Consider the following 15,166-nt stretch of genomic DNA (forward strand, 5'->3'; position numbering starts at 1 on the left):
AATAATTAGCTAAAAAATAAAATATGCTGTTCCTCCCCAATGATATTTTAACTTTTTGCAGATTTCTATTTTATTTTGGTTTACCTCAATTTTTATTATTTTAAGCGTTGTTGTAACTTGGGTGTCGTCCTTTTAGTGCATCTTGTAGAGCAGGTGTCTATGGTAATATGCTTTAGATATTACTTTATTAATATCACGTTTATTTTCAGACTTTTTTTTAACATTTCCTGGTTCTCGTGTAGGCAGTGTCACTTCACTTCCTGTGAAAGGTTATCAGGACTCAGTCTTAAGAATTCGAAAACGTGAGACCTCAAGAATGTCTGTTGGTCATTCAAAACCAGTAAGCATCGATTGAGAGGAACCCTCTCTTGTGTGTGCAAATAAATGAATCACACAGAGGGTTGTGCTATTTAGGCAACCTGATACATTCAAAGTAATATTTGTAGAAGATAATTTATTTTCGCCCAACATTTACCTTTCCTAAAAGCAGGCTAACACCATGCTTTATTTACATATTCAGTTTACTTCTTTCCTTTAATCTAATATATTCCAAGGGCTGAATTTCCGCCATTGAAAAACAACACACTGCAAAAAGGACATTAACCATTTCCCTGTTTAAGTGCATGCAAATCACTTTAACCCCTTGCTGCATGGGGCCATATTATATGGACTATAGCATCCATCGAAAAAAACGTTATTTTTGGGTATAAATATTTCCATGAGCCAAGGTAAGGGTTAACAAAGATACCATCAAATGACGTTAAGGTGATATTTATTGAAAGACCAGACTTCTAAATGGAGATCATACAGTGGAGAGAGCTCCGGTGACACCCCAGGCAGCTGGCACATACCAATGTGTAAGGTGGGAGGGGTCACAACATCAGGCGCCATGAATACGAAGACGACCCAAAACATTAGTGAGACATCCCTCAGTTGAGGCATCAAGCTAAGTCAGTCAGTAAGAGACCGGGCAATGGGTTCCTTGGGACTACGCAGTTTAGTCCTTTATGGACTGCAGGAGACACCGTCCAAGGCGCACCTGTCTGAGATCCCGCACAGACCGCCAGCCACAGGTGTGACCTAGAGGCTGACGGCAGATCCAGGTTCTAGCCTCGTTATCCGTATCTGTGGCCTGCACCCACGTGCTGTGGCCTCAAAGGAGTGATGGCACACCAATGGGTGCACTGAAGATCAGGGAACTGTGTATTTCCACCCATTATTGAATATTGAATTCATCAGATAGCACCACTACCATCGTCTTTGCATGAATCTGATTTAATACGGGTAAGACTCAGTGCATGATTCTTTAACGTTTATGGGCAAGTAACGTCATCTTGGGTGCTGACAAATCGTCATTTATGAGGGTAAAATTCCACTCCTGCATCGCAGAATCAGGAACATTGGAGAAAATAGAAGTTTGCACATCCAAAAATTCTGCAGGTAGAATTTTCTTTGTCTGGAAATTTAGTGGTAGTAGTGAATTTGTGGGCATTCCTTGGTGGGTCCACCTCTAAAAGAAGGTCGTTTTTAGGTCATCACCAACATTTTGCATTCAATTTCCCACGCTGGACGCAGACACGAACGAGCTGGAACATTTGCCGGGCATGAATGGTGAGGGAACAGCGGCGTTATTCATAGGGATAAAGGAAAGGATTTCTGTATGGCCCAATTGGAGGAAAACATACTTATGTGATTGCAAATTCGCTTTGGACCAACTTTATGCATTCAGAAGGATACACTTGTTCAAATTTCGGCTGCAGATACACGTACATATTTGAGTACTCATCAATGTCTACGAATTGTGCAGATGATCAGACAACCTCCAGGGATTCTTTCAGAATTACAAAAAAATGTAATTTACACCAAATGTAAATATAACTCTAGGGGTGTATTTTTTTTCTAGGTGTAAGAACCGGACTCACTTTGGCGAAGAGATACCATTAAGGGACTCATGACAGACCTGTATCAAAGTTGTGGTAGCATTAAATCAGGCATGTACATTCAAAATGTATGGTTTAATCAAGGAAGGTGGGGTGTTGCACTACGGAAAATCCACTTATGTGAGTGTTTCAATAGGGATTTAGACTAACGATTGAATAACCCGGAAATCTGAAGTTTTCCGATGGGCTGGTGCCTCTGAAACGCTGGTGATACGGAGGAGATGCCAGCCTGACATGTCAGTGACCCTTCCCCAACCACACCAGCGTGTGAGTGTCAGGCTATCTTCCAAATTCCCTGAAGGCCACTGTATCTTCGTTTAGAGTCAGTTTTCAAAATCCCCAATATATAAATGTTTACACCTTCTACCAGTGGAAGAAACAAGAGCTTCATTCTTCAAATATCCTTTAAAACCAATTAAATGTCAGTGGACTATTTTTACGCCTTCTTGCAATGGTCACATCAGACGTGAAAATGATTGTGTGCATGGGATCTAGTGAAGAGAAAAAGACAAGGGCCCAGAATGGCCATTTGTTGGAGGATGCAAAGCTGGGTTTCGAGTGACTGGATGCGCCCTTTAATGCCACATCCTGATTCCACTCTTTGGGCCTTTGCGGCTCAGGATTCATTTATTAGGGAGTTTCCTAAAGTGATGGGTGGTACTCTTGAAGCCACTACAGACCACTGGAGGGTAGAAAACAGAGTCCAAAGAATGGCATGGAGAGATGTGGTACAGACCATGTGAGGGGGAGGTCAGGCACCCCTCCTTTGGGTACAGCTCTCCTCAAGGCACATGATGAGATGGATGAATGAATGCAGTGTTTAATTTTCAGGGGGTTTTCTGGGCTGTAGGTGGTTAGACTCCTTACCTAGTCTGGGGTTTAAGGCACTCCAGAGTCAGACCTGGGATCTCCAGAGAGGTTCCTCTGTGTTTGTGTCGTTTGAAGGTTCGTTGTTGAATAAGATGCCTGTTCACTGAACGAAGGTTCCTGGCAGGAAGGTAGTGTGGGGCCAGCCGCTATTCGTATAGTGCTTGGTACCAGCCTTGAGCCTGCTTCTCAACACTCCCATTATATTGTGGTGTGTGCATTCAGGTTAAAAGGGGCGTAGGTATCTATGGTGCAGTAGGTGCAGTGGCACAGGGCCCAGAGGCCTGAGGGGCCCCTTGAACCGTGCTCATTGCTGTATTTTACTATTCAAATAGCAGTCAGGGAGTCCTTGTCCCTGCTTGCACTGGGGCCCAGGGCAACCTTGCTACACTGCTGGTTCTACTGTGTGATGTGGCCGCTAGACCATCTATTCCCCGTGCCCTCAGAGCAGGCATGGGGCATCGTCCCTGTCTGCGCGTGCGCTACATCTGCATTCACTGAACCGCTGCGTGTGACTCCAGCTGGCTTCCGTTAGAGGCTCTTCCTGTCCTTCGAGCTCCATGCTTTTCAGGGTCATCTGACATATACTTAGGACCACTGGAATTATGTGGCACAGGAGGACTAAATGATGCGGCTGAGTAGACCAAATTATGCGGCAAGATAATGCAATTAATGGTACGTAATGCGGCACATTTTGTGACAGATTTGCGTCATAATTTGCTTATTTTCCACATGTTAACACTGTCTGGGCAAAGGTTTCACCTCGTTAGTACCAGTTTAACATCCAACTGCAGCAATAATCAACAAAAGATGACCAGTCACCCTGTGCATAGGGCCCGCCACTGCGCGGCAACACGGGCCGCTGCGGCTTTAGTAGCTTTTGATTCGCTTATTATGTTAAAATCTGCAGATGATGGATTCTGTGGCAAATGTGGCAAATCCAGAAGATGCCACATCCGCAGAATCTATGATTCCAGTTATCCTGCATATACGCTCAATTTAAAGTTGTGACTCAGATGTGGCTTCTAAAGCAGTTTAAAATCAACCCCCCCAGCACTTCACCCAAGCCCCCTAGAATGGACTCCCCAAATTTCCCTATTTCCAAACAACCCAAACTACTGCACTTCAAGAACAATTTGAATGCAGATGTGTCCCAGTGAATCTGCGGAGATGGAACAAAAGCCCCCGCGGCGCCAGCTCTCAGGGTGCTCTCGGACCCCCACTGACCTCCTTGAATTCCTGGATCTGTGTCTGCTCGAACATGGAGAAGACGTTGGAGCTCGCGCCGCCCGCCGCCCTCTTCTTCGCCTTCTTTGATGCCTGTGGAATAAAACACGTGAGCACAGTATGGGAAGCTGCACACCAGCACCGCTGTGTCAGTTCATTTACATGGCGACTTAGGTTCATTTACACGTGCACGGAACTCAGTGCAAATCGATGAATGATATGCATGTCTCAGAACTAGCGGTGCGGAACTCAGAGAAAATCTATGAATGACATGCATGTCGTAGAACTAGCGGTACGGAACTCAGTGCAAATCTATGAATGACATGCATGTCTCAGAACTAGCGGTGCGGAACTCAGAGAAAATCTATGAATGACATGCATGTCGTAGAACTAGCGGTACGGAATTGAGTGCAAATCTATGAATGATGTGCATGTCGTAGAACTAGCGGTGCGGAACTCAGTGCAAATCTATGAATGATATCCATGTGGTAGAACTAGTGGTGCTGAACTCAGTGCAAATCTATGAATGATATGCATGGCGTAGAACTAGCGGTGCTGAACTCAGTGCAAATCTATGAAAGATATGCATGGCGTAGAACTAGCGGTGCTGAACTCAGTGCAAATCTATGAATGATATCCATGTGGTAGAACTAGTGGTGCGAAACTAGTACAAATCTGTGAATGATATGCATGTCTCAGAACAGGCGGTGCGGAACTCAGTGCAAATCTATGAATGATATCCATGTGGTAGAACTAGTGGTGCGAAACTCAGTGCAAATCTATGAAAGATATGCATGTTGTAGAACTAGCGGACGGAACTCAGTGCAAATCTATGAATGAAATCCATGTGGTAGAACTAGCGGTGCAGAACTAGTACAAATCTATGAATGATATGCATGTCGTAGAACTAGCGGTGCGGAACTCAGTGCAAATCTATGAATGATATGCATGTCTCAGAACTAGCGGTACGGAACTCAGTGCAAATCTATGAATGATACCCATGTGGTAGAACTAGCGGTGCGAAACTAGTACAAATCTATAAATGATATGCATGTGGTAGAACTAGTGGTGCGGAACTCAGTGCAAATCTATAAATGATATGCATGTCGTAGAACTAGCGGTGCGGAACTCAGTGCAAATCTATGAATGACATGCATGTCGTAGAACTAGCGGTGCGGAACTCAGTGCAAATCTATGAAAGATATGCATGGCGTAGAACTAGCGGTGCTGAACTCAGTGCAAATCTATGAAAGATATGCATGGCGTAGAACTAGCGGTACGGAACTCAGTGCAAATCTATGAATGACATGCATGTCGTAGAACTAGCGGTGCGGAACTCAGTGCAAATCTATGAATGATATGCATGGCGTAGAACTAGCGGTGCTGAACTCAGTGCAAATCTATGAAAGATATGCATGTCGTAGAACTAGCGGTACGGAACTCAGTGCAAATCTATGAACAATATGCATGCCGTAGAACTAGCGGTGCTGAACTCAGTGCAAATCTATGGAGGATATCCATGTGGTAGAACAAGTGGTGCGAAACACAGTGCAAATCTATGAATGATATGCATGTCTCAGAACTAGCGGTGCGAAACTCAGTGCAAATCTATGAATGATATCCATGTGGTAGAACTAGTGGTGCAAAACTCAGTGCAAATCTATGAATGATATGCATGTCGTAGAACTAGCGGTGCGGAACTCAGTGCAAATCTATGAATGATATCCATGTGGTAGAACTAGTGGTGCGAAACTAGTACAAATCTGTGAATGATATGCATGTCTCAGAACAGGCGGTGCGGAACTCAGTGCAAATCTATGAATGATATCCATGTGGTAGAACTAGTGGTGCGAAACTCAGTGCAAATCTATGAATAATATGCATGTTGTAGAACTAGCGGACGGAACTCAGTGCAAATCTATGAATGAAATCCATGTGGTAGAACTAGCGGTGCAGAACTAGTACAAATCTATGAATGATATGCATGTCGTAGAACTAGCGGTGCGGAACTCAGTGCAAATCTATGAATGATATGCATGTCGTAGAACTAGCGGTGCGGAACTCAGTGCAAATCTATGAATGATCTGTATGTCGTAGAACTAGCGGTGCGAAACTCAGTGCAAATCTATGAATTATATGCATGTCGTAGAACTAGCGGTGCGCAACTCAGTGTAAATCTATGAATGATATGCATGTCGTAGAACTAGCGGTACGGAACTCAGTGCAAATCTATGAATGATATGCATGTCGTAGAACTAGTGGTGCGAAACTCAGTGCAAATCTATGAATGATATGCATGTCGCAGAACTAGTGGTGCGAAACTCAGTGCAAATCTATGAATGATATGCATGGCGTAGAACTAGCGGTGCTGAACTCAGTGCAAATCTATGAAAGATATGCATGCCGTAGAACTAGCGGTGCTGAACTCAGTTGAAATCTATGGAGGATATCCATGTGGTAGAACAAGTGGTGCGAAACACAGTGCAAATCTATGAATGATATGCATGTCTCAGAACTAGCGGTGCGGAACTCAGTGCAAATCTATGAATGATATCCATGTGGTAGAACTAGTGGTGCGAAACTCAGTGCAAATCTATGAATGATATGCATGTCGTAGAACTAGCGGTGCGGAACTCAGTGCAAATCTATGAATGATATCCATGTGGTAGAACTAGTGGTGCGAAACTAGTACAAATCTGTGAATGATATGCATGTCTCAGAACAGGCGGTGCGGAACTCAGTGCAAATCTATGAATGATATCCATGTGGTAGAACTAGTGGTGCGAAACTCAGTGCAAATCTATGAATAATATGCATGTCGTAGAACTAGCGGACGGAACTCAGTGCAAATCTATGAATGATATCCATGTGGTAGAACTAGCGGTGCAGAACTAGTACAAATCTATGAATGATATGCATGTCGTAGAACTAGCGGTGCGGAACTCAGTGCAAATCTATGAATGATATGCATGTCGTAGAACTAGCGGTGCGGAACTCAGTGCAAATCTATGAATGATCTGTATGTCGTAGAACTAGCGGTGCGAAACTCAGTGCAAATCTATGAATTATATGCATGTCGTAGAACTAGCGGTGCGCAACTCAGTGTAAATCTATGAATGATATGCATGTCGTAGAACTAGCGGTACGGAACTCAGTGCAAATCTATGAATGATATGCATGTCGTAGAACTAGTGGTGCGAAACTCAGTGCAAATCTATGAATGATATGCATGTCGCAGAACTAGTGGTGCGAAACTCAGTGCAAATCTATGAATGATATCCATGTCATAGAACTAGTTGTGCGAAACTCAGTGCAAATCTATGAATTATATGCATGTCGTAGAACTAGCGGTACGGAACTCAGTGCAAATCTATGAACAATATGCATGCCGTAGAACTAGCGGTGCTGAACTCAGTGCAAATCTATGGAGGATATCCATGTGGTAGAACAAGTGGTGCGAAACACAGTGCAAATCTATGAATGATATGCATGTTGCAGAACTAGCGGTACGGAACTCAGTGCAAATCTATGAATGATATACATGTGGTAGAACTAGCGATGCGGAACTCAGTGCAAATCTATGAATGATATGCATGTCGCTGAACTAGCGGTATGGAAATTAGTGCACATCTGGGAATTATATGCATGTCGTAGAACTAGCGGTACGGAACTCAGTGTAAATCTATGAATGATATGCATGGCGTAGAACTAGCGGTGCTGAACTCAGTGCAAATCTATGAATTATATGCATGTCGTAGAAGTAGCGGTGCGAAACTCAGTGCAAATCTATGAAAGATATGCATGTCGTAGAACTAGCGGTGCGGAACTCAGTGCAAATCTATGAATGATATGCATGTCGTAGAACTAGCGGTACGGAAATTAGTGCAAATCTATGAATGATATGCATGTCGTAGAACTAGCGGTGCGAAACTCAGTGCAAATCTATGAATGATATGCATGTCGTAGAACTAGCGGTACGGAATTGAGTGCAAATGTATGAATGATATGCATGTCGCAGAACTAGCGGTGCGAAACTCAGTGCAAATCTATGAATGATATGCATGTCGTAGAACTAGCGGTACGGAATTGAGTGCAAATCTATGAATGATGTGCATGTCGTAGAACTAGCGGTACGGAACTCAGTGCAAATCTATGAAAGATATGCATGTCGTAGAACTAGCGGTGCGGAACTCAGTGCAAATCTATGAATGATATGCATGGCGTAGAACTAGCGGTGCTGAACTCAGTGCAAATCTATGAATGATATGCATGTCGCAGAACTAGCGGTACGGAACTCAGTGCAAATCTATGAAAGATATGCATGGCGTAGAACTAGCGGTGCTGAACTCAGTGCAAATCTATGAATGATGTGCATGTCGTAGAACTAGCGGTACGGAACTCAGTGCAAATCTATGAAAGATATGCATGTCGTAGAACTAGCGGTATGGAACTCAGTGCAAATCTATGAATGATATGCATGGCGTAGAACTAGCGGTGCTGAACTCAGTGCAAATCTATGAATGATATGCATGTCGTAAAAGTAGCGGTGCGGAACTCAGTGCAAATCTACGACATGCATGTCGTAGAACTAGCGGTACGGAATTGAGTGCAAATCTATGAATGATGTGCATGTCGTAGAACTAGCGGTACGGAACTCAGTGCAAATCTATGAAAGATATGCATGTCGTAGAACTAGCGGTGCGGAACTCAGTGCAAATCTATGAATGATATGCATGGCGTAGAACTAGCGGTGCTGAACTCAGTGCAAATCTATGAATGATATGCATGTCGCAGAACTAGCGGTACGGAACTCAGTGCAAATCTATGAAAGATATGCATGGCGTAGAACTAGCGGTGCTGAACTCAGTGCAAATCTATGAATGATGTGCATGTCGTAGAACTAGCGGTACGGAACTCAGTGCAAATCTATGAAAGATATGCATGTCGTAGAACTAGCGGTATGGAACTCAGTGCAAATCTATGAATGATATGCATGGCGTAGAACTAGCGGTGCTGAACTCAGTGCAAATCTATGAATGATATGCATGTCGTAAAAGTAGCGGTGCGGAACTCAGTGCAAATCTACGACATGCATGTCGTAGAACTAGCGGTACGGAATTGAGTGCAAATCTATGAATGATGTGCATGTCGTAGAACTAGCGGTACGGAACTCAGTGCAAATCTATGAAAGATATGCATGTCGTAGAACTAGCGGTGCGGAACTCAGTGCAAATCTATGAATGATATGCATGGCGTAGAACTAGCGGTGCTGAACTCAGTGCAAATCTATGAATGATATGCATGTCGCAGAACTAGCGGTACGGAACTCAGTGCAAATCTATGAAAGATATGCATGGCGTAGAACTAGCGGTGCTGAACTCAGTGCAAATCTATGAATGATGTGCATGTCGTAGAACTAGCGGTACGGAACTCAGTGCAAATCTATGAAAGATATGCATGTCGTAGAACTAGCGGTATGGAACTCAGTGCAAATCTATGAATGATATGCATGGCGTAGAACTAGCGGTGCTGAACTCAGTGCAAATCTATGAATGATATGCATGTCGTAGAAGTAGCGGTGCGAAACTCAGTGTAAATCTATGAATGATATCCTTACCTTATGATAGAACTAGTGTTACAGGTAAGTACCGTTCTCTTAACCAGGGCGCTGTCAATGCCACTCGCCATTCACTAGCTCGTCATCCTGCCCCTGCAGTTGTGTGTGAGGATTGCACCGTCATTGCGCTGTGCAAGAGGCGGCACACAGCACTTCAAGGGTGCACTGACGTGCCCCCGTGAGAGGCGCCTCGCCCCTGCTCTCAGCCCCCTGTCTGAGAGAGCTGCAATCTGTGCAAGTGGTGCGACTGGTACCTACCTCCCACCTCGCCGCTTCTTGGGGCCTGCACATGAGGTGTTGTTCAATGTCAGTGCTCAGCAGCAACGGGCCTGTGCATGGGGGGGGGGGGGCCTCGGCGAGGCCCCCACGTTTCCACCCAGCGTTCTCCTCTATGTGAAATTGCAATACTTCAGACATGTGTTACGGGTGAGTCACCTTATATTTTATTGGCTTTACAATTGTGAGTTGCCATCATGTGGCCCTGGAGCCTTGAGCCAGTGTGCAAGGATAACCAATAAATACGAATAGAATGTTTCTTACTGCAGGATGCTACTAGAAGGCATACAAAAGGCGAGGGTAGACCATTCCTGCTTCTTGCATCGATACCGTCACAACCAGCAAGGTTGTGTGAGCCCCCCCCCACCCGAACTAACAACTAATGCACTCAGTCTGCTGAATGAATATGACATCCCCCGACTCCACTGAGCTCCAGGCCTCCACTGCGCAAAGCCTGGTTCCAAAGCAGGACTGGCCTGTTAGGAAATGGAAAGAGATCCCAGTAGAATGGTGCTTATGAAAGGCCGGTAGGGCTGGGGCAGAGTCGGCACAGCACCAGGTAGACCCTGACAAACGGCGACACAACGCCAGCCCTTACTGCCTTTTAGAACCTGCCCTGATGAGATGTCAAGGCAGCCTAGTTTTGCCTTGCTCCAAATTACTTAAAACATCCTAACTATTCTGCGACAGTGAAGCATGGTCTTTGTTAAACTTGGCCTTCGAGGCACTATTAAGCCTTTGTTAGAAGCACGTAAAGTGCTCCGACACGTACATTCTGCAAACTTCTCCAAGTCACACTTTACATTTAAGCAAATAATGCATGTGAGATCGCGCGCGCTCCTCTACCCAAAGAACAGTTCCAGCTGTTTTTCCCAGAATTTATTTTTTATAACACCTGAGCATGAATAAATTAATTCGGGGATCTGTCGGCCTGGCTCCTTGGGATGTTCCACGGTTACAAGAAAGTATGACATTTTCTAAGAACATTTGGATGCTGGGGAGCCCCATATGGTGAAACATTATGTGGCATGCTGGTTTCCCGCTACTCCCCAAGCTAAACGAAAAAGTGCCCTCTGTTCATCTGTAAATATATATATATATATACACACACACATAAACATCACCTCTTTATGCATAAGTAATGCGTAACACCTGCATATGCATTCATATAAGCAAATTTATAATGCATATTAGAATAAGCAGTTGTAAGATATAAAATGTACACATAGCATAAAACTATAGATTGCCATCACATATATATTACATACCTATAGAAACACCATCAACATAGGTACGATTACCAACACACACAAACATATGTTCACACAAGTACATATCACCAAAATACACGATATTAACACAACAAAATTATACCACATATAAAGTATATATCATAAGGATACGGTAATCATAATGTAAAATATCAAATCACCCTTTGGAACATTTTAGGACCCATTCTTCTGATCATACATGAAAGACATTTTGAGACACCGAGGAGCAGATTTTTTTTTTTTAAACAACGCAGTGCTGCAACTAAATTTGCTGCACTTCGTAGCACAAAGGGGGAAAAGCAGTGCAGAGCCATACATATAATACAAATGTTTTCCTGCTGCTCACTAGCCCTGCACTGGCGCACAGACAGGATACCTGGAGCCACGCACAGCCTTCGAACCCCAGCGGTGTGCGCGTGCTGTCTAGAATTCCCTTCCAGCACAGAATCCTATGCCTCGTCACATTCTTAGGCGTTCCACACATTGTAGATGTGCTGCACAGTTCAGCACACATGCAATGTATGGAATATTTAGAATAATGAAAACATTTCTCCTCGCTTGCGCCTGCTTCGAGTAGGAGTTCATGTATGAGGCAAAGCCTGGTCCAGCTGTTTTGGTAGATTCGAATTTGCATAAAAAACTATGAGTGCGTGCAGTGACCCACCAACATGTACACACAAGCGTCACCTCCTTGACACAAAGTGACGCAAAACAGCCAAATCAGCACAGAGCACTACCCGCACAAAGGAAAAAGCACCTTTGCATAACAAAAGGCCTCGCGTAAACCCTTAGTAAATCTACCCACCATATTATAACCATATAGCGCTGTTATACCACCCTAACGGTGGCAGGCGCTATAGAAACGTTGATAACATAAATATGTATCACCACTTAGAGAAAATATGTCTACCATCAACATACCCTACATCATAAGTATCACATATGGAACCTGGATAGACATGTATCGGCACAAGTAAATCACATGCTGTAAGTATGAAACGAAAACTTACAACATGGATGCATATATTGCGAGCACCCCCACCCTCACTGCTATTTCCTTCCTGCACCTCCAGCACCCTTCTGTCTATGCCTGCTGACGATGGAACCCAGTCTAACCTTCCCATCATGGCCGCCAGGGCTTACAAGGAGAGCTGGAGCGCCCCAGCCCAGGTCTTGCCATGCCTGGCCCTTCTCTCGGGACTGGCACGGCTGGTCGCATGTCCTCCCAGAAGAGAGTGCTTACCATTGTTCGGCCGGTGCGTGGAGAGACAAGTGTTACTGCAAGAGGAATTCCAAACTGAGCTCCCCGAGCGCCCCGCGCCCGGACAATAAATACTGCGCGCGCCCCCGGTTATAAATACACTTGTGCCCGCTTTTGGCAGTGGTAGGTAAGTCAGCCTCCCCCAGGACCAGCCCCCGAGGCCGTTGTCTCTCGTTCCGAATAGCGACGGGGTGCAGTCCAGCCGATGATATCCGAGACAATGCAGTTGTGAAGGTTAATGGAGGTCCGGGTGCCAGGCCGGAGCCCGCGTGTAAGATGTTGACAGAGGCCTTGGGGTCTGTGCCACGCCGCGGACTGGCAGCTCTATATATACCTGTGTGTCTGAGGTGTGGGCCGGGCGGGAGGAAGAAGCCAACTGGACCCAACCTCAGAGCCGCCTGTTGAAATTGTTGGTCCACGTGGAAATCCGCAAAGACATCTTTTGCAAAAAAACATATTTTTCAAAATATATACTTCCAACAACTCAACTTAAAAGAAATATGTTTGCATAAAATTCGACCTTCTTTTAATTCCTAAATTCAGCCAAACTCATTTGATATATATTTTAGTGCAATCCGCTATTCTATATCCAGTTGAGGATAATTGAGAGCTAATGCCTGATGGGGTAAAGAGCGCGGATCGAAGTTTTTGTAGGGAGATACTCAAAGATTTGGTAGCCTAATTTTTGGAATCTTGGAGGTCTGATTTTGAGTTTGGCACAGGGGTGTCGTGAACCCCCAGCTTTGGCAGCTGGAGCAGGTGTGTGGCTCCTTATGGGCCTCCTCTGTCTGCAGCTCGGCAGACACAATCTCAAAATTAACACTATAAAAAACAGAGCGTCAATAGAAGAGAAAGGGGAGGCAAGAAAATACAAAAGTTGGCTAAATAGAAGAAGGAAAGAATGAAAGAATATTGAATAGAACGGAGGATGAATGGAAGAATGGAAAGGTGAGGAGCTGGATGATTTAGTGGATGGATGAATGTGTGGGTGGGTCAATGTGTGGGTAGATGGAAGAATGTGTGAAAGAATGAGTGAATGGATGGGTGGATAGACAGGTGAAAGGGTGTGAGAGTAAAGGAGTGGATGGATGGATAAGTGGATGGACAGGTGAAAGGATGGTGGAGTAAAGGGATGGATGAATCGGTGGATGAACAGGTCAAAGTTTGGCAGAGAAAAGGGATACATGGATATGTGGATGGACAGATGAAAGGAAAGCAGAGTAAAGGAATGATACATGTGTGGATGGTTTTGGGTGGGTGGATGGATGGCCGAATGTATGGATGGATGAATGGGTGAATGGCAGAGTAGAAGGATTGATGGAACGGGGCAATGTAGAATGATGGATGAAAAATTGAATGGTTGTACGAGTGTAAAGGTGAAACAGTGGATATCAGTGTGTGACTGGAAGTTTGAAAGAATGAATGGATACATGCCTGGATGGAAGAGAGGGGTCGGCTCATTTGCTTTGTGCCATCAGAGCTTTTATTTGAAAGTGGGGGTGCTTTAATGTTCTGGTTACTCCCTTGGTTTGGCAGAATGGGATTTCTGCAATAAACTGCAAAAGCGCCCGCCCTGCCGATGACCCGCACTTGGAAACCCCCAATCAATGGGAGACGAGGGGGGGGGGGGGGAGCAGAGGGTGCCTTACTCCAGCTCTTTCCAGGTCTTACGAGCTGAGACAAGAAGACAGAGGTGTGGTGTGTGTGAACTCATCACCTGTAGTGTTTGCATTGGGACTGTGGACCGGGCCCAGGTACTCAACATTTCACAGATGCGTCTAGAATACAACACCACGTCCCGAGATGCCCCAGTGCTCCTGACTGAAACCGAAGTTATCCAACTGAAGCCCTTTCCACTCCCACTCGGCCAGACGGCCACTCCAGGGTATATTGAGACCTCAAAGAGGCTGACACAGACTCAGCCGTTCAAGGAGCCTCACTGTGTACACACTCACACCGAGACGAACCACCTCTGCTCCACAAAACGTGGCGGTGAACCCCATCCTTTCTACATGCACCCACCCCTTCAAACCGGAGCGCCCCTTGAGGGGTGCACGGCACCATCGGCTCCCGGGGTGAGGTACAGCTCGAGCTGGTTACAATAGGGCTTCGCACCGGATGTCTGTAATATGAACACCAGGCACGAGTTTCCTGGCCAGATAATCTGGCCAATAACATTGCATAAGAATTGGGCAGCGGATGCAGCCCGGTCCTCAGGCTGCTCCCTCCTATGGGAGCACAGACCTCCCCCCCAGCACATATTCTATTATATCCCCTGACACCCTCCATACCTCTCGGCCGCCACCCCTCCCCTGCCCCAGGCCCCCACTCACATTTACCACCTGCCCGGAGCCGGTTAGACGGGGAGCAATCACTTGCATGGGACTGGAAATTCAGTGCATCATTTGACCCCCTTTTCCCTGGTCCCATTCTGTAAGGATTATCTCTAAATAAACAAATGTAGGTGCATGGAATCCTGCTGGAGATGTTACTTCCGGCAACACAGTGTCCCAGCACCTGCCAAGGACTGGATGCTGAGGAGGTGTGTTGCCGTCCTTCCTTGACAGCCTGAGGAATGTATGTCTCTCCCCAGTAACCCCGGCGCCACTTTACACAGATCAGTAGACACAATAGTGACAAGTGTCCTCTTTAGAGGGTCCCAGTTAGGAGAAAAAAACGACAAAGTGTGAAAAAAAAACTACTTGGC

The 15,166-nt window shown here is 45.3% G+C and overlaps 1 protein-coding gene across 1 annotated transcript in view; it reads right to left on the minus strand.

Annotated features, from left to right (window-relative positions):
* MYL2 (myosin light chain 2) overlaps positions 1-12,504 on the minus strand; it is a 37,304-nt gene extending 24,800 nt beyond the window's left edge. The window contains exons 1-2 of the mRNA XM_085633218.1: positions 12,442-12,504; positions 4,035-4,127 (exon numbers count right to left, since the gene is read on the minus strand). Of these exons, the coding sequence (XP_085489344.1) occupies positions 4,035-4,127; positions 12,442-12,444 (96 nt within the window). The 5' untranslated portion in view covers positions 12,445-12,504. The remainder of the gene's footprint in view (positions 1-4,034; positions 4,128-12,441) is intronic.
* Positions 12,505-15,166: the final 2,662 nt, after the last annotated feature.

Source organism: Triturus cristatus, chromosome 11, assembly GCF_964204655.1.
Source record: "Triturus cristatus chromosome 11, aTriCri1.1, whole genome shotgun sequence".
Taxonomy (NCBI): domain Eukaryota; kingdom Metazoa; phylum Chordata; class Amphibia; order Caudata; family Salamandridae; genus Triturus; species Triturus cristatus.